This window comes from Sturnus vulgaris, chromosome 9 (assembly GCF_052056855.1).
Source record: "Sturnus vulgaris isolate bStuVul1 chromosome 9, bStuVul1.hap1, whole genome shotgun sequence".
In the NCBI taxonomy this organism is placed as follows: Eukaryota; Metazoa; Chordata; class Aves; order Passeriformes; family Sturnidae; genus Sturnus; species Sturnus vulgaris.
In genome coordinates this window covers 14,993,133-15,020,932 of record NC_142251.1, presented here as the reverse complement: position 1 = coordinate 15,020,932, position 27,800 = coordinate 14,993,133, and the positions used below count along the sequence as shown (strand labels likewise).

At 38.5% G+C, this 27,800-nt stretch overlaps 1 protein-coding gene across 2 annotated transcripts in view; it reads left to right on the top strand.

Annotated features, from left to right (window-relative positions):
- The window catches only part of COL24A1 (collagen type XXIV alpha 1 chain), a 125,700-nt gene that overhangs the window by 81,607 nt on the left and 16,293 nt on the right, over positions 1 to 27,800 (top strand). For both annotated transcript variants that reach the window (XR_015805403.1, XM_014883174.2), the window contains exons 26-47: positions 73 to 126; positions 1,647 to 1,700; positions 2,452 to 2,505; positions 7,950 to 8,003; positions 8,281 to 8,325; positions 8,441 to 8,485; positions 9,471 to 9,524; positions 12,396 to 12,449; positions 13,433 to 13,486; positions 13,703 to 13,756; positions 14,989 to 15,042; positions 15,631 to 15,738; positions 17,236 to 17,289; positions 17,758 to 17,865; positions 18,775 to 18,828; positions 19,595 to 19,648; positions 20,931 to 20,987; positions 21,959 to 22,012; positions 23,047 to 23,100; positions 23,207 to 23,260; positions 25,323 to 25,376; positions 27,013 to 27,120. Coding sequence is in view for 1 of the 2 variants with exons in the window: in XM_014883174.2 (XP_014738660.2) it covers positions 73 to 126; positions 1,647 to 1,700; positions 2,452 to 2,505; positions 7,950 to 8,003; positions 8,281 to 8,325; positions 8,441 to 8,485; positions 9,471 to 9,524; positions 12,396 to 12,449; positions 13,433 to 13,486; positions 13,703 to 13,756; positions 14,989 to 15,042; positions 15,631 to 15,738; positions 17,236 to 17,289; positions 17,758 to 17,865; positions 18,775 to 18,828; positions 19,595 to 19,648; positions 20,931 to 20,987; positions 21,959 to 22,012; positions 23,047 to 23,100; positions 23,207 to 23,260; positions 25,323 to 25,376; positions 27,013 to 27,120 (1,335 nt within the window). In the remaining variant the exon portion in view is untranslated. The remainder of the gene's footprint in view (positions 1 to 72; positions 127 to 1,646; positions 1,701 to 2,451; positions 2,506 to 7,949; positions 8,004 to 8,280; positions 8,326 to 8,440; positions 8,486 to 9,470; positions 9,525 to 12,395; positions 12,450 to 13,432; positions 13,487 to 13,702; positions 13,757 to 14,988; positions 15,043 to 15,630; positions 15,739 to 17,235; positions 17,290 to 17,757; positions 17,866 to 18,774; positions 18,829 to 19,594; positions 19,649 to 20,930; positions 20,988 to 21,958; positions 22,013 to 23,046; positions 23,101 to 23,206; positions 23,261 to 25,322; positions 25,377 to 27,012; positions 27,121 to 27,800) is intronic.

Genomic DNA, 27,800 nt, shown 5'->3' with positions numbered 1-27,800 from the left:
AGTGGACATGGAAAAAGGGGAAAAATATTCAATGTTCTTTTCTTTTTCTTCTTCATTTTTTTGTTGTTGAAGGGAGAGCGAGGCAGTCCAGGACCTGTAGGTCCTCCCGGAGAAAAAGGTGTCATGGTAAGTTACAAGTAATGTGGAATCCACGATTACGTTACTTATAAAGGCACTGTAGTCTCCAAAACAGTAATAAATTCTCGTCCTTCTGGCTGTGCAGACCTTATGGGAGAGTAGTGTTTATAATGCATAACTCCTACAAAGCTTAATTTTATAGCTTTGTCCCCTCTGTAGCAGTGATATTGCAAAGTGATCTGCTGAATGAAACAGCAGAGCAACTGCATTTTTGAGAAATGGCTCTAAGCAGCCTTAATAAATTAAAAGGAGGGAAAGTAAAATAACCCTTTCCTGTGTAAACTGAGGTAACCCAGATTATTCCAGTAGACAGACTAGTAACTAGCATCACTTCTAGCTCCACTGTCCAGCACTTCCCAAACAGCTCCTGGTGCCACTCTTGTGGGAGGGCTGGCTTCTGACAACTCCGCTTGTCCTAAAGCAGGACACACACTTCATGCAGCCCAGAGGTTCTGGAAGTGTGTTGGGGTGCAGAGGTGACAGACCATACACATGAGCCCATGGCCATGTTCTTGTTGAAGTTCTCTAGAAAACCTGCTCAAGGCTTGGTTGTGTGTTTGTTTGTGAGCACTGTGAAAGCTCCAGAGCGTACAGAGAGCACTTAAAGGTTTAACTGCAAGGAGTTCACAGGGGGTTAATGTGTAAGGTAGTAGGTACTGCACCCTGCTGCACCCTCCTGCACCCTGCTGCAGCCTGCTGCCTCTGGCACTGGCGTGGTTGGCAGGGCTGAAATCTCCATGGCATTACACAGAAACTGCAGATGTGGGCCCGGGCATGGTGCAGTGGGTGGTGCTCTGCCAGGGACAAGGTAATTATGTATTTGCAGTAATTACTCTTTAGGCATCCATCAGCAAGGAAGAGATCAAGTATCCTGAGGCTGCAGACCAGCTAAATGATCCGTGCAGAGCCAATGGCTTTTGAAGCTTTCTGTCCTTCATTAAATCCCTCTAATCTAGATTTACCTTCAACAGCTGCTTTTGATCCAGGAAAAAATTCTTATTAGGGAGATTAATAAACAAGGATTTGTTAATATAGTATCCAGCCTTATCAGCTACTTTTCTTGAACTGTTATTAATGCTTAATGCCATGGGTAAATCCACTGAAGTCATAGCAGAGAGAACCTTTCCCAGTAGAAGGCCATTGCAGTCCTCAGACAAGAATTGGTCTTGGCATTTGGTCTTGGCCAGGTCTGCCCACACCAGGATGTGTCCACTTTCTGCTCCCACTGTCACAGCCTTCTTGACATGAGTTTGAAATTCATTTAGAGCTCAGCATCTTTTGTTTCAGTACATCTCTACCAGCTGCTGCCTGTGTGTGGGAAAGCTTCCTAGGCTGCTTTAATGGTTACTAGGCTATATCCAATTAAGCATTTAATTTTTAAATAAAAATTAAACATTTTGTTTAACTTACCTCCAGTTCTTCAGGTAGTTAACTGGATTTATTACTGTTGCTATAATAACAATTTAGATAAAGCTGTTCTGTATTTTCTATGTTTATTTTAATTCTAGGGCTATCCAGGACCTCCAGGAGGCCCTGGACCTGTGGGGCCACAAGGATTACCTGTAGGTATAGGGGGGTGCTTTGGTTCGACATAAAATGAACTATTTTACAATTGTCTTTTTGCTTTGCTGAAGCTAAGAATGGTTTCTAGTTTGAACTGCAATCTATAAAACTGTCATTAAAATGTACCCATCCAGACAGAATCTGTTCACTTGCTCTTTGCCTGGATTATCTGTGAGAGACAGGAAAAGTAATTATATGATCTACTCATCCATTTAAAAGTCTCTCCATTGAGACAAGTAGGGAAATAGAATTTTTCAAGGGTGGTTAATAATTGCATAATATTTTAAAAATTCATTGGTGCCGAATATAGTTTAAATATATCCATTATGTGTTTAGTTTCATTGTTAATAAAAATAAATTCTATTCTAATCTGCTGTATATAATTGTTATAAGTTTTCTACCATGTGTTGTCAATACAGATAAAAACTGAACCTTTTATCAGAAAAATATTAGTGCTTTTTAAAGTAATCCTGCTGAAATACAAGTATCTTTTAAAAATTTTGGGGTAATAGACAGAAGTAATCTATCCAACAGTCACATCAGTATTTTGTAAGAACAATGTTACATAAAGTCTATTAATTAGATTTCTCTACATAAATTGTACAAACACGATTAATTGAATTGGAACTGTGAGTTAAAGTGATTGATTTGCGTTTCTTGCATTGGTTGTTGCTCAAGGTGCATAAGCTTTGTAATTTTCAGGAATCTGTATTTACAAGACAATGAATAATAAGTTTGTTTGACATGTAGGGACCTTCAGGGGCACGGGGACCATCAGGGCCACAGGGACCTAAGGGAAGAAGAGTAAGTACAATTGCTCCTTCATGTTACTTAGAGCAGAGAGTAATGTGTTGCAAATATGAATCTGAAATACAACCATTTACAGCTGCTCCCTTTGTCCTCTGGACCCAACTCATTTGTACTAAATTAGATCAATTATATTTGTATTCCCATGTAGGAAACAATATGAATCTTCATTTCTCCTCACAGTGAAATGGGTTTTGTCATTGTTTTCAGCTGAGAGCAAAACTAGAAGCAAGATGACCACTTGACTGTTTTCTGTACACATAAACATGCAAAAGTTGTCACTGTAGCTACTGCTGGACTATTTCAATGTTTTAAGGACTGTTTTCTTTGCCTGCATTTAGTTCTTTGGACCTACAATCAAAATCTGTCAAACACAGTTTTGAGGGAGGAAGAAGTGTAATCAGAAGATACTATGTGCTGCAGTCTTGAACCTTCACTTGTTATTTCCATTTCACTTTTATGAGGGAAATGGAAATCATTTTTTTACTATATATAAAGCACTCATCCAAAGCCCACATTAGTGAAGTGTCTCTCACCTTACCCACCAGTTTGACAGGATATCCAGGATTCCTAAGAGACAGTGGCTGGACCAGTGTTTCTTCACAGCTCCATTTATTCCTGATAAATATGTCTCTATGATTTTAGCAGCACATCATGGAATACAGTGCTTGTAACTAAAGATCACTCAAAAATAAAATATATCCCAAATATCCCAAGCTCTGTGAAAGTCCCATTTTGGACTTTCAAAAATTCCATTTTGGAATTGCAGTTTATGCCTCTGCCTCTATCCAGCATGATTGCCAATGTCTCAGAAAGAGAGTCTCAGAACAAACCCAGGTGCTCAGGCGCTGAGAACAAACTCCCATTGAAGCCACTGAGAATTTTGTCTGCTCTCAAGATCAAAATATCAGCCCAAAAGTGGAATGTCACATAAGGAAAATATCTGAAGTGCCCTGGAACCTGGGGTTTGTCATCAGTGAATTCAGAAAGAGAAGTGTCAGAGCCCTGAGCTTTGTGTGCAAGGGTTCAGAAAATGCATTCCATAGTCAGATACAGAAGTTAAATGGAAGCATATGGACATTTCCCTTCCTTGTGTATGGAAACAAGAATGTATCCTGTCTTCACAGCTGCAATCTGTGGGAAGTCTTAGAAGCACTGACCCTCTGCTTGTGCACTGTCACAGAATAGAATTCCTTCACTTCATAAATTCTGGACCTTTCAGCAATAGTTTTGCATCCCAGATTACCCAGCAGCTTACTTCTGTCTGAGAGTATGCAGCTGTGCAGTGTCCAGCACACCCAGCAGTTCTGGCCAGCTTAGGCAGGCTGTCTAGAAGTCTATGGAATATCTCACTCCTGGGGGATTTCAGGGAATATGCCACTGAACACAGCACTAGCACAGAGCTTCCTCAGCTCATGCTTGAGACTTGATGCCCTTGGCTAGAATCATTGGAAGGTTTATTACACTTTATTTTTTAGTGTTGATCTCGTGAAAACACAGAGGGAGAGCACCGTTCTGTGGATACTTCAATGGTAGAATGGCACTGAGGGTGAGAGTATCAATATGTAGGAGAAAGAATTTCTTTCCAGGACCAGAGGGAAGAAATGCATTAGTCTGGAAGCCTGGCAGTGTAAGCAGCCATGAAGTCATTGTTGCATGATCATTGATTGTCTTTGTTTGCTAATTAAATTACAATGTCAGAGACTGCTTTCAGTTCATACCATAATCTTGGACTAATACAACTGGAGCTCCTAGTTTGAGAGGAAGAGATTCTGTATCATTAGATTCATTTCAGAAGTGAGAACTAAGCAAAATTCCCATCAGGTGCTAAAATTCTTAGCATTTAATATTCTTCAGATTGGCATTTGGTGTTGTAAAGCTCAGAAGTAGTTTTTCTACTTTTACTTTGCTGGAATGCCGATCATGAAATTTTGACTTGAAAATGCAGATAAATGACAGAGTGGACTGCTGTAAATTTGGGGTCAGGCAGCAGCAAGTTATGTCTCTAACAGCCAGCAGGGTTGTCCTGGTTTAGTGGTGTCTGTACTGGCATGAAGAACCCCAGCTGCCTGAGGACATCTGTGCTTTGTTTTAATGAGTGATATCTTTTGTATTTCTCACAGCAGGGAGTATGGAACTTAGCAAATTGTGTACACCTGTGAAACAAGCATCCAGTGTGCTTGGTGGTGCATCAATAGCTGAATGTGTTTCTCTCTCTTAATTGTTCAAAGGAAGTGAGACTAAATTGATGTAGTTTTCTAATATCCTTCCATGTCAGCCAGCAAAAGAGAGAAGTAGCTATATATTGTGTTTGTGTTATTTTCACTCTTCTGGTATTTGGGAGACAGGGTGAGGAAGAATAAAAATAGTTAATTTGTGCTTTTTACCTTCTTAGATGAATTTTTCTCAGATAATCATCCTAGAGTTTTCAATGTAAAATGTTCCATTTTAGAAACAGAGCTGAACCCATGCCAAAGAAAAAAGTAGTAGCAATTGTTTGGCAGCCTCACTCCCCAGCTTTGTTGCAATCTAATTTAAATAACAGCAGGCAAATCAAGTATATCTCTCATTCTGTACTAGCTATAGTAAGAAATTGTACAATCCAATTCATCTGTGCCAATAAGGAGTCACACCATATTATTTATAGGAATGTTATTATGTGCTTTTGTCAGGATATTAAATTGCCTTTCCCTTGGATTCCTGCCCTTTGTTCTGTGGCTGGCTAAAGGAAGGCATGGCCCAGAGGATCCTGTTGCTTTCTCTTACTCTGTTTTCAATTCAAAGTTATACAGTAGAGGATTGGTGTTTTAAATGGAAGATTTTTTGGCTTAACTATTAGTGATCAGATCAGCTGTCATGGGCTGCCAAGGTGAACTCTATTGAAATGGAGATCTGTGTGAATGCCAGAAAGGTTTTGGTGTGTTGTGTGCATTACACAGACTAAGGATCTTGTACAGTCTCCTGTTTCTCAAACTGCAAGCTATGATCCTCTTTATGATTAAAGTTATGTCAGAAGTGTTGAAAGAATTTATCTGGTAATTTTTAATGATGGAAGATAAAACCTAGAAAGACATTTCCTTATTGCACAAATCTGTAAAAGGAAAACATGTCCTTTTCCTTCCTTGAATATTTCATCTTGAGATTCTATCCTCTGGTCAGCCCTTTGGAGAATGCAAAAAGAGAAATGACAGATCACATATTTTAAAAGTCTGAGAAAATCTTAAACTATCCTGCAGTTCCTTAACTTTACACTCTCAATTTCACCTTTCCTTGTGTTGCCATAGGTGGTTTCTCCATGGGTTTTCCTTGAGCTTCTGTCCCTTCTACCCCCACAGCTGAATGGTCTGTCCTCACTCCATCTCAGTTTCCTCTTGTCCCTTCTCCTCCTCTTCTTTGAGACTTTTCAGATCAGGGGACAATAAACTTGCTAAATCTGCCTCAAATTTTCATCACAGCCGATTTTGTGTGTGTTACAGATAGCAGTTACAGAAAAAATGAAGAGCAGTAACCTGAAAGTCATTTGATCAAGATGTTTAGCTTTCTTTTGAATTGTGCTATATAGTAATGCAATACCCAATTACATAATTTTAACATAATTCCCAATATAAATGTTTTTATAAAAGCCTCCTTCACCTTTGAAAACACCACTAGAGTTTTGTTTCTAATCTGTGAGCACATTGAAGCCACAGATTTTTTTCCATAGACTTCAGTATTGTTTGGTTTGGGACCTTTCGCATTGAGGGCCATGTGGCAGCTCAGTGTCATCTTCTGTAGCCTCTTTTCCTCTCTAGCCCAGAAAAGTGCCTGTAATTGCTCAGTCCTGGCTTACACCAAAACATAAACGGTGGCCAGACTAGCCCAAGGATTGTCTCACAAAACTGCAGAGTCCCAAACTGCAGAGTATCTTACACAGCTCTCCCTGCCTGCCCTTTCTCCTTTTCCTATGGTTTTGGTGTTCCTTTGTGCTGGCCAGGAGTAGCAGTGCTGAAATGATGGCAGATGAGTTCTCTTGGGATATTTCTGGCTTTGCCAAGGGTTGTAGTTATGTATCAGCTCACAGGAAACGCCAGTTCCTGAGAGGTTTTCATTTCAGGAGAAAAGCCTAAGTGATTCTGGATGCACACTGTTCCTGAGTTACCAGTCAGCCATTTTCACTTGTGCTCCAGAGAAAAGTGAATGGGTGCTCATCACATGTTCCAAGAGAGGTTTTGATATGGATCAGTAAGTCCAAGTCAGAGAGAACAAATTCCGGTGTGTTTTTTCTCAAAATATTCAAGAGAGATATGGAAGTCACAGATATTTTTTCAGGGAAAGTAAACTAAATTAACCCAGATGTGCTTTCAACAAAGTCATTTTACAAGCCCCTATTATCATCATTTAGAACAGTCTTACAACTGGAAATCAGTCATGGTTTGATGTCCTTCACTGTAAACCATGACCCAAGATGCAACAATTCAAAAATTCACTGTAGAAATGGAGATTATTTTCCTCTGGGCACTGCCATAGTAGTGTAACCCCCTCTGATGCCAGCCCAGCCCAAATGCCACCAGGAAAGTTGTTATGTCTCATCCTCCCGATACACCCTGCTGTAAAGAGCCAGCCTTGATACTTATCTAGATCTTTTTTTGAAGTGGTCATTAGTTTGAAGTTGTTATTAACTGGTTTTAATTTAATGTTCCATACCTAAACAGTCATGGTTTTTAAAATTATGGAAATAACCTCCTAAATCAGCATGGATAAAATATTCTTTTCTGTTTTGCTCATGACCTATTTAAGGATTTTTCATTTGCTTGTAAGCTAATGGATTTAGATTTCCACTCTTAAATAATAGAACTCTGAATGTTTTGGTAATAGGTATTTGCTATATTATGTTACAATAATATAACAGGTTATCTTTTTTCATCTATTGCTTACAAAATCTAATTTACTAAAACATTTTAGTCTAACAATAGAGCACAGTAGTTCACAATTATAAATAGCTTCTAATCTTGCCTCAAACTTGTTTACTAGTGGAAGAACTTTATCTGCTTTTTTAAGAGTCTTACAAGATTCAATTTTGCATATACATCTTATAATGTGCTCAAAAGCAAGCACTTTATATATACAGTGGCCATCTAAATGCCACTAAGTACATGTCTGTTGCATGAGTACAAGGTGGATGAAAAAAAGAGAAAATATCAGCCTGCCATCTGGGCCCAACAGAGACACTGAATGCTTTGTTTACATACTTTTCAAAAAAATCTTTCTTCTTAAATTCATAATTCAACAAACCAGAAATTTATTTTATTCTTTGAAGCTTTGTTTCACCCTTGAAACACAATGAAAATTGGTTTTCATGTTAACAAAATGTTTCCCCTCTCCTAAAGCTTATGTAACATCTCCTTAATGGCAACCAAAAATAATGCATAATTAGTATTCCAAATCACTTGTTCAATATGCAGGGGCCAAGAGGTCTCGATGGTCCTCCAGGAGAACTGGGAACAGAAGGTATTAAGGTGAGTGTTTGCATTGCTCAGTATTATATAAAACACTGAGGTAGACTATAGCAGATAAAAGAAAACAAACAAAAAACCCCCAGCCTATCATGGCAAAAGCCACAGAGCTCCCTTTAATCAAAGAGATTTATAAATTTCTGCCTTTGCAGGTACTTTGAGCACATCTAAGCCTGAATCTGCACTTTCTGCAGTTAGCCAGCATTTAAACTCATAGTAACTGTATGCAGCTTATCAAGCAAATGCATGTAGAATTTTCACATTGTTTGTTATTTATCAGGGAGAAAGAGGTGATCCAGGAAAGAAAGGAGTTCCTGGGCTCATTGTAAGTATTGGAGCCAGTCTTTGTAATAAGATTTAACACAATAACTCTGATTTCTGAGCTGTGTTTGGCAATTACTTGGAGCCAGCATTATCTTTTGATATTTCTCTTTAACCAGGGTAAAGCTGGCAACCCAGGAGAAAGAGGAGATCAGGGTGCACTTGTGAGTATGAAATTCACTAGTACTTCTACCAAAAAAAATCCAGAAAATCTCATACTTTGTTTGACGCTTGGGTGTGAGGAAGCTTATTTATTTCAGAGCAGCTGGAAAACTCTGACAGTTTGCATTTATTAGTACAAAGAACCAGGGACAGAAGTGCAGCTTTAAGGATGAAAGTCTTAGTGACAAAGAATAATAATTCTTTGATAGATTTTGGGGTAGGTGTGTGTTATCAATGTAGGGATAAATGTAGAAATGTGTTAAATGAATATCATGTATACTTCTTTTAGTTATGCTTCTTTTAGTGCTTTTTTGAATGGAAATCTAATGTGTTGTATTTGAGGCTTTTTTTACAAAGCAAGTGATCCTTCAGTCCAAATTGTACTGGATTTTCAACAAAGAGGGAAGCAGAAAAACAAAAACAAAGCAGTAATGGTGGTGAATTTGTTCTGCAGTTGAAACTCAAAATGTTGATTGTCACCATACTTCTCTTGCCTTTTCTGCTCAGATTTAGGAGCTTTTTGTGTCTCCCCTTTGACACAAGGGGTTTTCATTTCCTCTTCATTCACTAGAACTTTTAGATGTATTTATATACACAGAAATTAATGAAACAAAACCTCATTAGGCTGAAATGATGTGGAACAGCACATTTATTGCAAAGTGCAGGATACTACTGCAGCTACGGTTTCTAGAAGACATACAAGCAGCACATGGTTCTAAAGAGAGTTACAGGGAGCTGGTAAATGGTGGTTCAGCTGGTTCATGTGTGTGTAAAACAAACTAAGGGAGGATTTCTTCACGACTCCCTTATCTGCTGCAGAAGTCATGATATGTCAATGCATGTCAACCAGAAACAAAGGCTGCACATATTTCTTGGGTGTTTCTGTGTTAGTTACTGTGTGAGCAAAATCAAGAGAGGAAGTGGTGTTCTCAGAATATGAAAGAGCTTCTTTCCAATGGTTTTTGAATTTTTTTTTTAATCTTCCAGGGTTTGCTTGGGCCTCCAGGAACCACAGGAGACAGGGGACCAATGGGAGAGCCAGTAAGTTGATCCTTAAGCCTGCTTCAAAGATTTTCCATGTATTATACAAGCTCCCTGACAACTCAAGCTCCATTTTACTAAGATTCAGTATTGCCAGCTGTGGTTAGGTAGGAACTGTGGGGTGGTTGTTCCAAAACTGCAGAGCTGGAGTCTGTCTCCCTTGCCTGGTGTAACTTGTTCATGGGGAGACCTGTTAATCCTGTTAGGAAGCTCTGTAGTAAGGGGTGCACAACATAGGAGAGCATAACAGAACATGGACCACAATATCATGGGGCTTTACACCCCGTTGAGGTAGATATCTGTGTTATGTATTATGTAAATGTATGTGCCAATATTTCAGTGGTGGTTTTTAAGCAAATATTAGGATTGTTTTTCAGGAACACAGGGACCACATCTATTTGGCAAGTTAAATTTTCAAGAAGAGACTGTTGTGATTAACCTCAGACATTCCTCTGTGGGATGGATTCTTGTTACTATGTCAAAGCCACAGTCACTTTCATGTGGCTAATATTGTTACAGAAGATCACACAGAATCTGCAGCAAATATATGCAATGTACTGCAAGATATATCTGTGACAGGAATAGTATTGCAGCACCATCTTTAGGGGTAAATCAGATTATATAAATAAAGTGAAAATGCATGCAGCCTTAGTGGGATGTGGGAGAAGGCTCCCATTTTCTGATGCAGAAGTCTAATAGAGTTGTCAAAAATTGTATGTTTACATTGCTTCTGGAAAGTAATTTTGCACAGCAAATTGCACATAGTTAATTTAAATCTCAAAAATGAAGTGTTGATAAAACTTATATTGTTTTTAGTATTATTAGGGTTTAGTATTTTTTTACAATATTATTTCTACTAATCCATTAACTGACATGCTTACGGAAAGTAATTGCACATTTTATGGGCTAGAAAAACACCAACAAATTTTCTTTAGAATAGAATTGCATAATTAACTTAAGCTGGCAACCTGTAGGAATGGCAAAATATTTCACAGAAAATGTGTTTTTCCAATAGTTACCACTGTATTCCTGTTGCTTAATCTCTTTCATTTATTGTATATTATCTTCATGTTGCAATATCTGAGAGCTTACAATAAAAGGTTTAAATGTCAAATTCCTGCCTTTTTCTGGCCAAGTCTGAATTTTCATATCAATAGCATGCCTGTCTGCCTTACCTAATCTAAGTGGTCTATGCTTGAGCAGCCCACATTTCTGTTGTGCTCATCATCATAGAAACTACATATTCACTGTCAGAGGAAAAGCTTATCCTGGGAACAGTGTATCTTTTCTATCAAGTGCTTGAAAGAGTGAAATGGCTTCAGAAAATGGTCTGAGGAGCTAGAAAGAAGTGATAAAATGACAGAAGATGTTGTGCAATAAAATGCCTGGCTCTTTATTTAGCTGCCTATCCAAGCAGCTTGATTTCATCCTCTGTCAGCTGGCCACTATGTGAAAGCCAGCTGCTGAGGTTTTCTGGCCCTGACACTAGTTCTACACAGAGCAGAAAACCCTAATTGTTGGGGGGGGAGCAAAGAAATATAAGCAATTAGAACTATTTGTATTAACGGGATTGATCTAAATTACACTCAAACTTTTTCTGCTTGTCAGACATTTCAGTAAAATCGTTTGCAAGTTCCGTGATGTTAATGGTTAAAAGGAGTCCCCATACTGCTATAAATTTTTGGCTTCTGAAAGTCTTGGGAGAAAGATACGTCACTGATCCAGCAGCCTTATCTCCATGGAAATATGAAGAAAGAGTTGACTTGTGAAGCAAACTGAAGCTTTGTGACACTTGCCTAGTGGAATTTCATGGAGCTGCTGCAAATGAAAATCCATGCTTAGCTTAGGACAAAATGAATTCTCAAAGGGAAATAACTGCAGTTTTAGTTGTTCATATTTAAATGAAGATAAAAGGTCAAAAATATGCATCTGCCAGAGTTCTGTCAGTAATATGCAATTTACATTGTTGTTAGAAGGGAAGAAAATATTCATGTTGTCATTGCCAGGTCATCAGGAGGAGCAAAACCATATGCATAGTCTGTAAGAGGAAGTGAAACAAAATAGAGTAAATATTTGTTTAAAAAGCTTCTGTCATAAATAGAAGCAACATCTTTCTTTTACATGAGAATCATAGATCAAGAAAATGTTTTGAATTTAGAATGTGTTTAGACACAGATGAAATACCAAAGGGGTAAATAGATATGAACTTCCTTGAAGTTCCAAGGTTGGTTATAACCTACATTCATAGTGGCTATAGAATTAGCTGTAAGCTGTTCCAGGCAATTCCTGCTCTGGGAGCCCCCATCTCACATGTGCCACTTTGGGAAATGATCCCTGGGTGTTGCTTATTTAAGGCTTATAATGTATAATCATATATAAAGCCATGTAAGGTTTATAATAAAATGCTTATGGTATAGTTATTAATGTTATTAAGAAGGCTCCAGCCTCTAGCCTGTTATGCCTCAGTGACTGTTCTGTACAAATGCTGCTAAATCCATGGTGAAGTCGTTGTTTTCAGTTAATTCCATACCAGACTGTAGGCTTTTCCACAAAACAAACCAGACAGTCTAACAAATCTTAATTAAACAAAGTCTCAACTAGTCAAGAGAAGAGCTTAGTTCAGATAATAATTTATTTTTGATCTAAAAGAAAATACATCTGTGCTATTATTTGAGATCTGTTATTTCAGTGTGTCAAGGTTGGTGCTGTGTGCCATCATGAGACTTGGATACACTGTTGGATTCAGGAGGAAAGACAATGAAATACATTTCTTTATTCCAGTTGGAAGAGTTGTGAAGAGACAAATTAAACACTCTACAATGTAATTTAATGTTAATTGAATGATGCATCCAAAATTTTGTTTAATGCCAGGGTCCAAGAGGACAACCAGGAGATGCTGGCCCTATTGGAGAAACGGGTTTTGAGGTGAGATTTTAATCACTCATATAGTAATTACAAATACTCAAACAGCTGAGTAAGCCTGGACAATATGTTTGTAAAAATTATTCTTATTGCCTGCAGCTGATTTAAATATAATGGGCTACAGAAAGACTCTTACTTAAAACTGTTACCAAAAATGTCTGAAATAATTAGCTTGTTCTGTTGTAAGCACTGTCTCTGAGCATACAGTCATAACATTTCTCATAGAAGGTGAATGTTTAATTAAGCAAACAACTTTTTTTTTTATTTTGGAAAAACTGTTCTTGCAGTTAGGCAGTAAAACACCATTAATCATATGTTCTTTCAAATTGTACATAAAAGAAAGCAGCTGTAGACAGCCTTCTTCCTAACTTCTGCTTCTGTTTTTTGCTTTCTTTTTAATATTTCATTGAGAGAAATGTGACAGAATGTATTAGCCACATTTGTAATGAAGTACCTGAGGGATGAGCTCACTTAGAACAGTAGGGATTTGGCTTATTCAAAGAAACGCTCTTCCTCAGCCTCCCAAAATCCAGACTTCTCACTATTAAGAAAAGGCTCATATGTAAAGTTTACAGAAAGCATTCTGATACCATCAGCTCATTAAGGGCTGAGGCCTCCAGAAAGGGCTGAGTTCTCCAAAGGCTGTACCTTCTTGGCTCCAAGCCTAAACAGTTGTCAGTCAGATTTACAGAGGATAGATGCTGTCTCAGCAGTAATTTATGGTGAAAGGTGCAGGCTTAGTGGTACTGCTGAGTCTTCAATATGTTCCTGACCCACAGTGCATTTCCTGAACTCCTTCTATACCCCCCTTTCTTTTCTGTTTGGCTCTAGGAAGAACAAAGAACTATGTTGTCTTGATTTGATTTTCAGACCTTCGTCTTTCCCAGTGTCTCATGCCATTCTTCTGCTTCAGTTCGGGGTGTATTATTTAATTGTTGCAAAATTATTACTAGTGGTCATGTAACAGTAGCTCTTGTACCATGCAGGGACCTCCTGGCCCTGAAGGAGAACCTGGTCTGCAGGGGGAACCAGGCACAAAGGTAAATGTTGAGATTATTCTCTGTTAAGATGCTTATATTTTCAAATTTTCATAAAAGCAAATCAGAGAGACCTGATTCTTTAGCCAAGTAGACAGTGATACAGGAAAGGGACCATTAAAAAATACTGTTATTGTCATGACTCCATCAGCTGTAAACCCTGTCATTGTTATGAATATTGTCCTTTAAAATCCAGTGATTTTCCTTGTGATATCCCAGGGAGACGTTGGACCTGCTGGGAAGGCTGGAGAACCAGGTGACCAAGGTTTAAGGGTAAGCTGTCAATGCAAATCTTCTTCCACAACAGAAAAGTGTTTTATGAATGAAGTTCAGGTTAAGAAATCTTGATATATCAGAAGAGTCCAGTAAGAAGCTATTTTCTGATAGCTTCTTTTTTAAAGAAAAAGCAAAACAGTGTAATATTGTAGCAAGTTTAAAAGAGTATTGACTGGGGAAAGGCAGCTTGAGAGCTGCTCAGCAGAAAGGGACTTGGAGATGCTGGTGAACAGCATCTGAACATGTGCCCAGGTGGCCAGAAGGCCAATGGCCCCCTGGCCTGTGTCAGAAATAGTGTGGCCAGCAGGACCAGGGCCGTGAATTTTTCCCTGTACTTGGCACTGCTAAAGCTGCACCTTGAGCTTGAGTTCTGGGTCTCATTTCAAAAGAGACCTAAAGGTGCTGGAGCATGTCCAGAGAAGGGCAACAGAGCTGCTGAAGCACAGATTTTGTGAGAAGCAGCTGAGAGAGCAGGGGTTGTTTAACGTGAAGAAAAGGAGGCTCATTGCTCTCCACACCTACCTGAAAGGAGGCTGTAGTGAGGTGGGGGTCAGCCTCTACTGCCAGCTAACAAATGAGAGAATGAATGGCCTTAAGTCGTACCAGGAGAGGTTCAGATTGGATATTAGAAGTAAAATTTTCACTAAAAGAGTAATTAGGCATTGGAATAAGTTCCCATAGGAGGTGGTGGAGTCCCTGTCTCTTGAAGTGTTTGAGAGGCATCTGGGTGTGGCACTTGGGAATATGATTGTGGTGGTGCTGGGCTGACTGTTGGACTAGATGGTCTTGAAGCTTTCTTTCAACCTTGATGATTTTGTGTGATTCTGTGATTATGTTGTTGAAATGTTTCTGATGGTAAATGGCCCTACAGCAAGTCTGTAAACATACCAATATAGTAGTTATTGACATAAACATGGAAGTTTCAGGGCAGATTAGGTATATTTTTGAGGTTACTGTAATTACATGTTATATACTCTGAAACCAAACAAAATCTCAGTGCCACTGTCTAAATCTCCAGGGTTATATGGACATACTATTGCCTCATTTTTCTAATGCTGATCATCTTTTATATTTTCTTGCATTGGATATTCATAGGCTGTGACACTGAAGATAAATAAACTGTAACAGCAACATAAAAGTTGCCCAAAAGATAATAAACATGTATAAAACTGAGCATGAGTCAAGAGCTTTAGGCAATAACTTTGTTTTCAACTGTTTCTTTCTATAAGGGTGAACCAGGGCCTCCAGGAGAAGATGGTGTTCAAGGAAAAGATGGCCCAAAGGTACATTAAGTTTTTGTAGCAGATGTGAAGTACTCTTAGCCTAAGGACCCAAATTCTTTAACCTAGGTCAGCATCTGATCAACTGAGCCCTGTTGAGTGCACTTAATCTTAACATAGACATCCTGTAAAGTACAGGCTTTTCTGTACCTTTTATGTACATATCTACCTTGCAAGGGCTGCAAAGCTGAATGCCTTGACAAAGAAAAGCAGGCTTTACCTGAGTACAGCTTTGGTCTGTGGTGAATAAAGTGCTGGGGAAAGCAAGCCCAAGGCTGCTCTGCTCCCTGGATTGGATCAGTACTGTGCCAGGGACTGTGGCAGGTGCCAGGACAGGGGATGTCATAGAGAACAACCTCAGATACTTGGTGATGGATGAGGCAAAATGTGACTGTAGGAGTGTATGAATGAGATAGAAAGGGCTTTACCCTAACTTAGAGCCTGATCTGAATTTGCCTGGGAAGATTCACATCAGTTTCAGCATGCTTTTTTTCAAACTCAGAGACACAGAATTTCCTTTTCTTATGACAAGTAATTCTGTGGCAGCAGCTTGACTGAAGGATTTTTGGGGTTTCTTTTATTGTGTTTTAGGGAGACCCTGGAGACCAGGGACTTGTTGGAGAAGGTGGTGAAAAAGGAGAGATGGGATTACCAGGAGATTCTGGGCCCCCTGGTGAGCCTGGTATAATGGGAATTCCTGTAAGTGTTTTACAGTTAAAATGGACTTCTTGTTCGTTTGCTTTTAGTAAACAAAGCTGATTTTTTCTTCTTCCTTTATTTTTGATTTTTCTGGTTTTCTATGTAATTAGAGATGACCATATTTAAATAAGCTTGCAGTGTGGTTCAGGATTGGTAGAGAGAGGAGACAAATGCTTTTCCTACCTTCAGTATGTGACCCCTTGGCAAATAGTGATTCCTCACCACCTGTCATCCAGACACACGTGCCACAACACCTGGAGCCTGTCACTTCAGATCTCTCCTCTCCAAACAAAATGGCAGCAAGCATACACAGATCAAATAGTGGGCAAGCATTAGAATTCACATGCAACATTGTTAGATCAGTTTGCCTATTTGTTCTGGCATCACTCCTAGCAACTAAAATCCATCCACAAAATTGTAAGCAACTTCTTCCTGAGAACTAATTTTGGAGCACAGTTTCCAAAGCAAGTATTGTAGCTTTAAATCAGACCAACTTTCCTTACCAAAAATCATCATGTTCTCATTTGCAGTCCTCTGGCTGCCTTCTGTGTAGCTCTTATGTGATGGTGGGGTCTGACAAAACATTAGCTGCAAAGCCAGCTGTTCACGGCTGTGAGCACTGTCCACTCTGTCCTCTAAGCATCAGTGTTATATTCTGGATTCTTTGCAGTGAACTACTTTCCTAGGGAAAGAAAAAAGTGTTCTTTTGGTTGTTGGCACCCTTAGTGCTCTGCAGAACAAGGTTTGTTTCTTTGACTATTTTGACTTGGTAGTTTTGCAGAACACTGAAAGTTTCATACATTGAAATTATTGTAAAACAGCTCGACCCTGGCATGTCTATGTAATTATGCTTGTGTACAATAAACAACATCAGCAGTGCTTCTGTGCCTCAGTGAGACAGGCAGGTCTGGCAATTCGATTTTTGGGAGGATGTGGTTAGGGAGGGATTTTTCACGTTTTTGTTCTTCATGCTCCAAAGGCAGCTCTACAGCTGCCTTCTTCTCCACTCGTCCTCCCTGGCATCTAGGAGTGTACACACCACGGTTTTGGTCTGGCCTCCTTCTAGGGATGCAGACAGATCATAATATCCTAGTCTAAACATGGAAATAATTTTCCTATAGCCCATTGTCTGAGTGTTTCTTTGGAGGTGAGAGTAATATTAGATTTTCCTTAAATAGTAGCTTACGAAGCAACAAATAAGCTTCACAAATCTATAAAGTAATATTTTCTGTGTGTACAAGCTTTATTGGGGTTTTTTCTCCCCTGTTTGCAGTGCATTTCCATTACTTTGATAAATAATCCCTAATACTTGCCCACTTGTTTATGCCATAACTTGAGGCAGCCCTACTAACTTGCTTACAGACACAGTTAATGATATTTTTCTTCCCACCTCTCTGCTTTACAAAAGCCTACTTAGTTATGCAGTTTGGAGTACAGGTTTAACATGTTCCAGGCCCTTCTCAATCATTTCTTTTTCTCTCCCTAATAAATCTATAGGGTCCTGAAGGAACACCAGGAAATCCAGGCCAGAGGGGCCGTTCAGGAAAGAAGGTAGTATTTTTCATCTTCCCCACTTCCCTTCCTTTTATCTGAAACTCAAATTTACATTACAAAATTCCACTGAACCAAAACTATCCCTGTTTTGTGTCATGCTTCAAGCCAATTTTTTTTCTTGTTAGCCATAGCAATTAGAATTGTCAACATTCTGCAATCAATAACATTCAAGGTCTTAGGAAATTTAAATTTGTTTCAGGATGTGCTTTTGCAACTCAGAAGAGTTTCTGCTTTAAGCTTTGGCTAAAAGAAAACAAAAACATAATGGGAAGGCTTTAGCAGACTTTTTTATATTGCAGAGTTCTGGGCTCAGACATTCTAATAACTACAGTAAATAACATACAGTAAATATAATACCTAATAAATAATACTGTTACACATTTTGATTAAGCATAAACTGCATTTTGAAACTAAATGTCGATCTCTTATGATCTCTTATTATTTTTAATACAATAACACCAACAGGGGGAAAAGGGGCAGCTTGGCCCTCCTGGGGAAACTGGACCTGCTGGTGATTCTGGCCAGCCTGGAAAAACTGGTCCCAAAGGTGCAAGAGGAACTCGAGGTCCCGTGGTTAGTACAAAGCATGATTACTTCAGAGCTCAGAGGTCTTTCAGCATCAGAACGAGACCTGTTCACCTCACAAAACAGAAACCTGGGGCATGGATCTGGAAGGAACCATCTCAAGCTTTTGGTCATCTGACAATTAGGGGAACGGGATGGCAGAGCACACCATGGAATACTCATGTCCCACACTCCACACATAACCTCACTGCTGTGGGTGTTTATAAACCTTTCCAGTTCCAAGAACAAAAATCAAGGGATTTGCTATCACATTCAATAAGCCTTAGCCATGGATGAAACAAAGCATTTCAGATGAAGACTGCTACTCCAATCAAATAGGAATCTGATCCAAAGTTAACTGAATTAAGTCTATTCTATTGACTATTAGCTCCTTTCATAGTAAGCTCCCCAAGCTTGCTCCATACTGTGTGACAGATGCACAGACACATCCAGGCTCCACTCTAGAGAGGCAACGTGCCTGTCTCAGTCCAGTCTCGTGGCGACTGAATGCAGCAGTGTGATCCTGAGCACATGAAGTACAAAAGCAAAGTTTACTATATAATGGCCAACACTTTCAAGGAAGGAGTCAACTTTCTGAGGTGATCCATCCCCTGCTTCTCTTGGCATACTAGCACTTATAAAGAGAGTTCTTCCACATCTCTCAAAGCTCAGATCTTTTTATTTAATTATGCACAAAGATTCTAAGGTTAGGACTGAAAACACTGACCATTTTTTCCACAGAAGAATGAAAAGCCCAGTATTCTTTAATAAATGAAGTAACACCTACAAGATAGTTGCCTGTGGTGTCAAATGTCAATATTTCAAGATTTTTCCAAGTGCTTACTTTATAAAGTAGACATTGTTGTAGCACTTTGCAAAGAAGCTCCTTTCTTTCTCACTGATTACTGCATTTAACAGGGACACCTAGGAGGAATGGGACCCGAAGGAGAGCCAGGAATTCCAGGTTATGGGGTACGTTTTTTACTAAATTCAGGTACACATACATCCCAAAGTAAGTCTGTGGTACTCTAATTTCAAATATCTTAGGAATCTGTATCTAGAGTACACAAATATTTTCAGGAAAGCCAGATACTCACTGATGTTTATATGACGTGCTTGCCTACTCAGAAATGTTAGCCTTAAGCAAGGATGCCTGGTTTTTGTGAGTTCACTCACGGGGAGGTTTGACCACAAACTTTAAACTGTTGTTTATCCAATGTTTCTCACCCCTTCTGAACAAAGTTCCTCTGAAACTACCACAGCTATTCATTATAAAGAGAGCTCAGCAAACACCACCATCTCTGCTTGCTGTCTGGCCATGTAGTTTCCATTTCAGTAACAGAAACTGATTGAATGAGGTTATTCGAAGGACATAAAGATATTGTGGCTTTCACTGAAAAATAGCTGGGAAAATCATCATAGATGGATTGAGTCATCCTCTTACAGAGCAGTTTCTTTTCCAAACACAAAGACCCATCACTGACCCTAACTTTCAAGGAAGAACCAGCCCAGCTCCCATCACCTGCATAGTCCCATCAGAATATGTAATTTCCCAGTGTGCATAGAGCTTTTCCTGCACACAGCCCATTTTCTGCCATTGATTTTGTTGTCATAACATGATTTAGAATAATTTGCAAACAGGAGAAGAAATGTAGCAAGTAGCTGAAAGAAATTTTGGTATTAATTATTTTTTAAATTATTTGTTTTAAAATAATTTGTATTTGGTTTGTTTCTTTAGGGTCACCAGGGTCCTCCAGGGCCCTCAGGGCCCCCAGGCCCCAAAGGAGAAAAGGTATGAACATGGGTTTTACTGATCTGTTCTGTGAAATTATAAAGGGAGGAAATGTTACTGCACACCCACTGTTTTCCATAGCAAGCAGCTAAAGCCACCATTTGCAGTATTTGTTAGTATTGTCAAAGACTATGAAAAGAAATTCAAAGTGAGGAAATGGGACATTTGGAGATGGAGTCCCAAATCAGACTGTTAAAATGTTTGAGGTTTTAAAAGACAAGGTACCCATTGTACAGAACAGTCTATTGTATCAGACAGCATCACTGCCCTTAGCAAGCACTGCTGACAAAAATAATCAGTGCAGAACCAGCTAAATATTTACTTAACTCTGAGCCTGTGAGTACACCCACAGATTTGCCTGGAAGCCCAACTAGGATGGACAAATGTCTGTGGTTAATATAAAATGTTAGGGACAGGATGTGGCCTCAGTGCTGCTATTTTAGTGTGAAATTTACTGTTGTTCTCTCAAGTTTCAAATCCTGAAAACAGATTTGTATGCTCACTGTGTCCCCACGAAGGCAACACCATGGATTCATCTCCCAGAGATTGGATGGGAGCTGCCCTTGACACAGAGCTACAACAAGAGCGAGTTTGGCAATAAATACTGTGAATAGAATTCAGTGCTTGATGTTATAAATAGGTTTTGAAATGATTTAAGAAACAGTAACTGAAAACTAATTTGTTGAGAGCTAGGTGTCTAGATTGCCTGGTCACTTCTGAAAAACCACTTTGATGCACTGTAGAAGTCCTTAATCATATTTAAAATGTGATTCTCTTTGCATTACTGTTGCTAGGTATCATCTGGAATAGATAATCTTTTGTCTATTAACTTGGATGGCAGTTATTTCATATTTAAATTTTAATAGACTTCAGACTTAATGTTGGAGTCTTCTGTACTCTTGTTTTTCTTTATATTAAGTGTATTTCTCAAAATAGTGGAAGAAATTTTCTTTTTTTCCCTTGTCAAATATCCTGTTTATCCTTTTTTTCATTAAATAAAGACATAATTACATGGATATTGTTCAATTAATTTTTTTCCTTATAGCTGCCTTAGAGAATAAAGTGAATATTTAGCTTTTTTTAGGCCTTAATATCTTTGGGACATTTAGGTGAATGTTAAAATGGAGTTACCATATCCATTACATTAAACCATAAGCATCATATTCACTTCTAGCATCCATAGAATGTCTTCTCTGCTTTTTATTAGCATTTGAACTTATGTGCATGGTAAATGAGGTTGAACTTCCAAGCTAACTTTTTTTAATACTTATCTTTGATTTAGGGTTACCCAGGCGAAGACAATACAGTCCCTGGACTACCTGGGCCCATAGGTGAACCAGTAGGTCTTTCTTTCTCAAAAAAATTATATTAGTGCATCTCAAGACAAGAGCCAATGCATTTATTTCTGAAGCTTTATATCATTGTCTCAGAAATCAATACAAAAACATAGAATGATGGTCCCTTAATGAGTAATCTCTCTCTGAAAATGCTGTTATGTGCTCTTTCCTGCTTAAACATCTGTGCCCTCTATTTAATTACACTAATGCCATTAGTCTGTGTTTAAATCAGCACATTCTAGAAAATTTTAAAACTCTGTTTACCCTGAGTTATACTTAATTGCTTTACTAATCAAAAATGTTTTGTTTCATTATCACTGGAAACTAATTGGGCTGATTTAGAGAACTGCATTTTGTAACCATTTTTGTCCTGAATTCATATGTGGAGTGTATCTCTGCAGCATTTATGAACCTGTCAAAATTATTAGGACAAACTTCAAAATTAAAGCAGATTTTGAGTACAGCAAGTCATTTCAGAAAAGAATCCAGATTTTAATGGGATGTGTTACAGAAGCCATAAGAGAGCTTTCCTTGCTTGACTTGAAACGAGAGTAACTTCATTTATCCATTCAGATTTTAAATTCCTACATATATATATATATATATATATATATATATATATATATGTATTTATATAAGTATATATTTTATATATAAGTATAAATCTGAAGAAGTTCCACTGAGGTCAATCCTCCCTTCTGTTTCATTAAGCCCCATGTAATATTTATCTTTTAGCTTCTAATCTGCAGTTACAAAAAAATTTAGCCTGTGGCCACTGTCTGACTGCAATGCATTCTGTTTAGAAAAAAATCATGTTTATTCCTTTGGCCAAGCTAACCTTTATGTTTATATTCCTGAGTTCCCTCCCAGTGGTTAGTCTGTTTTGAGAGAAATCCCAGCTTTGTGTTCATATTTCACTGCAGCATTATATTCAGCTCAGCTGTTACATTTTGCTCTTTGGTTTGCTCTCTAGGGTCGAAGTGGTGAACGTGGAGATAGAGGAGAGCCTGGTGATGAGGGCTACAAGGTAATGAATACCTTTGGGGTTTTAGCCTTTGTATTTGAACATGGCATGCTATGCAGACGTGAGGAGTAATGCAGCAGAGGTGTCGTCTGCCCTCACAGGTGTGCAGAGATGCTCGTGCTGGTCCCTCCCTGCACTGATGCACTCTTGGAGCACTTTGGAGCATCTTTGCTATGGGGACATGGGAGCTGCAACTCCTCAGCTGGAGAAGGCTCCAGGGACCCTAGTGTGTGTAAATACCTGATGGGAGGAAATTAAGATAAAGTAGACAGGCTTGTCTCAGTAGTCTCCAGTGACAGGACAAAAGGCAAAGGGCAAAAACTGAAACACATGAAATTGCTTTTGAAATTACTTTTTTTACTGTGAGGATGACTGAACACCAGAACAGGTTGCCCATAGAGGTTATGGAGTCTCTATCTGTGGAAATGCTGAGAACTTGACTAGACATGATCCTGGACAGTCATATCTAGCTGGCCTTGCTTGAGAAAGAGGGTTCCATAAATGATCTCAAAATGTCACTTCTAACCTAAACAGTTCTGTGTTTCTGTAATATTGTATTACTTAACGTTTTTCTCTGAAATTTAAGCAATACTTACTGTAAATCAAATCCTAGAAATTATTCATTAATTTCACTCAGTCTTTCAGTACATAAAAAGTGGATGGTAGCTCATGCTTATCACTGATGCAGTTCACTGAAATACAAGAGAGACAGTCCTTGACATGGAATATTCAAGTTGCACAGTAATACAGACAGACATAGTAATAAATTAATGTACCAAATCTATGCTTACAGAAGTGCAGAAATGTTTTAAACAATATGTAATTCCCACTTGCAGCTTGGAGTAGAGAATGTAAAGAATAAAAGCTCTGTCGAGTTTGATCTTGGAGATCTGACCATACTTCATCTAGGTCATGTCAATGAGTCTGGGTCCACCCAGCACCTCCCAGGATGGGCTTTACAAGGAAGTCTGTAGCTCACTGGGCATGGCAGCCTGACTTACCTTTATTGCAATAATTTAATTTTTTCTCCTTCCCAGGGTCATATAGGTCTTCCAGGCCTTAGAGGACCTGTTGGACAACAAGGGCCTCCAGTAAGTGTTTCAAACAAGTGAGATTTCTCAATCGAATGTTGAAAACATATTTTCATTTGCATTCAAATGATTCTTTTCATTTATTTAATGTATGTTCTTTTCAAAGGGAGAGCCAGGTGAATTGGGAGAGCAAGGACCAAAAGGAGAAAGAGGTTCAGAAGTAAGTAGAAAAGAGTAAATCAAAACTGCATTTCAGTGGAATTTGTAGAGTTTTGTTGTTCACTGGCTGTGCTTGGAAAAGTGTTCCATAAGGCTAAAACTGAGTGTGTGGGTTTCCTTTTCATACCTGCAGGGACAAAAAAAGAAAAATATAAAATGGAAAATTGCGTAATGATCATGGTTAGTAAATATGTGTTATTTGATAGGTAAGTAGTTTTAGTTTGGAGTGATATCAAGCATTATGAGAGGCTGTTCTGGAATTTGAGTGATATTTAATTATCCCCTAAAGTGGAGTTTCTTGTGGCAAAGTAGCTCTGGAGGCCAACTGGGATTTTTCTTCTCTGTTCTGTAAATGAAGCCTCCTGGTACTGCACTGCACTGAATTTTCAGAGACTGAGAATAAGGAATTTGCTACAGAATACTAGAGCAATAATGACAGAGCAAGTCATGACAAAGTTCAAAGACCAAATCTTTCTCTTTGGAAATATTAGTTCATCTCAATAATGTGTTGAAAATTGCCAGAAGTGTTTGTGTTCTCCCATGGACTGAATGTCATTGGCTTTTGAGATTTCAAAAGATTTAGGCTAAAAGATTTCTTAAAATACCAATTACCATTGCAATTGAAATGAGGTATTTTGTCTGAGAAGTTCCATAAAGCAGCTCTTTTAGAGTTTCAAAATTTTGTAGGTAATTCCAAGAATCTGTAGTAGACTCCAACTGGGGAGTAACAGAAAGGAAATGTGATGTGGAGACATTGTGAGCATGTACTCTGGCTGTGAACTCAGATATCTGGCTTTTGACAAACTACTCACATCCCAGGACCCAGGAATCAGCAATCTCTAGAAGAAATGTTTTCTTTGTCTTGCAAATGCCTCTCAGATTAATATTGCCATTTACAAATGTGGAACCAATATCTGGCATGGAGTTACCTGTGAGAGTTTCAAGATTTCCACGAAAGTGTTAGCAGTGAAAACATTAATATAGTCTTAACTCCTGTGGCATTGCTGGTGCTGTTATAACAAGTCTTGCAAAGCTAATCCCATAAACTGCAATGCTGAATCATCTGGGTTTACTTTATGTGCATCCAGAAATCTTAATGAAAGCAATATAAAGTTATTAACATTAAGTTATTTGAATATACATAACCCAGTTCTGATTGGTGGACTTCTTTAAGCCATCCTTAACAAAAAAGGCATTAAATTAAGCAATAGAACAATATTTTGCTGGTTCTGTCATATTTGCATAATGATAAAACATTTACACTTATAATAACCTACACTTTTTCACTTTATTGCATGTTGTGTCATATTGCAGCATGGTAGTTATAGCATAACTTCTGCTTTAAGAAGTGTGTTTGAAATAATTAGTCTGGAAAATCTTGGAAATTTTTTCGACTTGTTCTATGCTAATGAGCATTTTTCTTGTCCCTGTTCTTCAGTGGTTGCATCTTTTAGAGTTAGGATAAAATGGATGCTATAAATCTTTATAATCTGTGCAGACTATCCTTTAACAAAGTTCTCTGAGAAGCTTTTGACCCATTCTGAGCTTTTCTTCCTTGGTGCATGACCTCCTGTGTCATAAGCCACTTACAAGAATGTTACCTGTCCAGTTTCTCTCAGTTTTCTAAGACTACCAATTTCTAGATCAGTTAAGATGGAAAAAAATCTGGTTCTAAGCAGATTTTATCTTTTGTGTAGCTCTTAGGTAAAAATGACTTTCCATGACTTCCCTTTTAAAAAGTACAGGAAATACTTTAAAAGTTTACTTCCTCACAGGGGGGTGGCTGATACAAGGGAAATTGCCAGATTCATGATGAAAAACATTTTATGCTTATTGTTGGAAAAGTTTTAAAAACTGGTTCACAACAGGGAAAAACATACATAATTCTGCCAAAAATGTATTTGCTTTTACTTGAAAAACTTTCTGCTGTCTCCTGAAATGTGAATAATCTGGTCCCAAGCCAGGCAATGTGAACATGGATACTAGAGGGGAACAATCCTCAGCTCTTCTTAGGGAATTGAATTTAAGACTTTTGTCAGTTGACAAATATTTGTAACTTCTAGGGGCCCACAGGGAAGAAAGGAGCAACAGGTCAAGCAGGCAAGGCTGGAATTCCTGTAAGTAACAAAATTCTAGACCCTATTTTCAGATTATAAAACAAAGAAAATACTAACTAATAAAACCAAAATTGAATCATGTCAGGGTTACCAGAATGCCTTGTGTTCACTCTAAAGAACCTTCTTATTATCCAGAAAGTGTGAAGGAACCCCTGTCATTTGTGAATATTAATAATTTTTGAAATTTTGTTAAATTATACCAATATTATATTCAGTCACTTGACATATGGAAGTGACATGCAACTAACACTAAGGTCCTTAGCACTTGTGAAGTTATTTAATTAGCTCATTTGTGGAGTCCATTTGGAAGTTCACATTATATTGCACAGAACTGTACTTGTGTTCACTTCTGACCCCATCAGTTCTTTGATCCAGTGCAGCCCACAGAAGCTTGGACCCATATGTCCATGATGGATACATGTGGTAAATGCCTTGAGGTTTGTTTGTTTCTCTTGCTTGCCCTGAGCTGAAAGTTTTAATGTTTTTTCTTGAGTTACTGTAGAGGAGCTGACTTGCACACCCTTCTCCCTGAGGGAGAAAACAGAGCAGGAAGCAGTAGGTGTTCTGTAAACATAATGAAGAACAAAATGCATCAAGGTTATTTTGGTCCCTTAATAAATAATGCCACTCAAGCACATATTGTAAATAACTTTTATTACCTCACATCAAAACATTGTCAGTAACTGGAGAAATGCAGCTGTTGCACAGAGCTTGTACCTGCTGGGCAGAGTGCAAGAGGAGCCTTTTGAAGACAAGCAACTGTGTGTCCTTTGTAAATACTCTGCATTTTCTTTTGGAGGACTGCAGGGATCATTCAGCAGACAAAGGGAAAGAAGGAAAGCAAGACATACAGAGAAATGAGAAGGCAGTAAAACTAGAACTTGAGGAAGTTTCAAAGCACATCCCAAATGAAGATACTTAAGCAACCAGAAGTTAGAAATAAGATTAGGATGGCACACTTCTTATATTCTATGTGGCTGGTGTTACAATACTTTTTCAGACAAAATGTGTTGTAGTTAGAACATTTTACATTTCTGAGAAATGGCATTTATAGAGAGATTAATGCAGAACTCCAAGCTTTTTAAGACAGTGTATGTCAGTCTAAAGGGAAATAATTGTAAGGAAAAAATCAGTGTTCTTCTGTTGGATGTGCCATGAGGTCTTTTTTGTGTAAGTATAGCAACAGTTACCACAAACTTATATTAAATTATAAATTTGTATTTTTGAACAGCATAAATTTGTGGAAGTCCAGTACTGAGCATTTAGTAAAATAAAGGCTGAAAAGGTATATGGTTAGGTTTTTTCCAAGAATAAATAGATGACTTTATCAGGTTTCCTCACTTCAGTTTAAGAATTGACACGCTCAGGCATCTTCCAGGCCTGGCACACAAAGGGGTCAGTCCCATGATTTCAGATGAAGCTGCTCAGATCCCGTGGCAGGGCAAGTCTAAGGTTTAACCAAACCAATAGAGCTCTAAACCAGACATCCTAACTCAGAGCTCCCTCTGCCACCATTCATATCCCTCGGTCTGCTGCTTTGCAGGGTTTGGGAAATGCTGTGACTGAAATCGTGTTATGGGAGAGTGAAGATGAAGAGAGCCAACAGTGCTATATTTGATTTGAATTTTTTTTCAAGGGGAAACCAGGGCCACCAGGGCAGAAAGGAGCAGTTGGGTACCCTGGACCAGAAGGCATTCCTGGGAATCCTGGCAAGACTGGGCTGTCAGGGGAGCCTGGCCCTAAGGTAAGTCGCTTTCCACATTCCCTCAATGTCATTTTGCATTACAGATTTTCCAGGGTTAAGGTACTTAAAAAGAAGAGACCATCCTCAGTTCTCCAAGTATCTTGAAAATTTTACCATTTTTTTTGTTTTCTTTCTCTTTTGCTCCTGATAATCCAAAGCCAAGATATAAAGTTAGCATAAGGAAGTGTGCTCTGAGAAGAGCTATTTCATTGGTATATGGTATACTGGTATATGACAGAAGTAGCTACAGCTAAAGTTGTTTCTTAGAGAGGCTGCACAATTCTGTTCCTGAAAATGAGCCTGAGACTATTTCCTCTTAGGGTCTGAGATAATCCTAAATTTTCTTTATTGACTTAGTGTTTGTAACCTGTGTCTGTCTACCTAAATAATTACAAAGCTTTGTCCAAAACCAGTGAAATAGAGTATTAGGTATGTGAGGTATCTAAGAGCATTCTTGGAAATGGGTTTTTTGTCTGACTGTTCTTTGCTGTGGGCCAAAGGTGGTGACCTGCTGCCTCTGGGAGCAGTGACACAGCTCTTAGATTAGTCCCTCCAGAGAGGGGGAGAATGATGGGAATGATTCCTGTTCCTTGAGTAGTTCTCATCATTGAAAGTCTGATCACTTTGATTTCCAGTATGAATTTCTCAGTTGTTCTACTCAGATGAGCCAGTAATTGTAA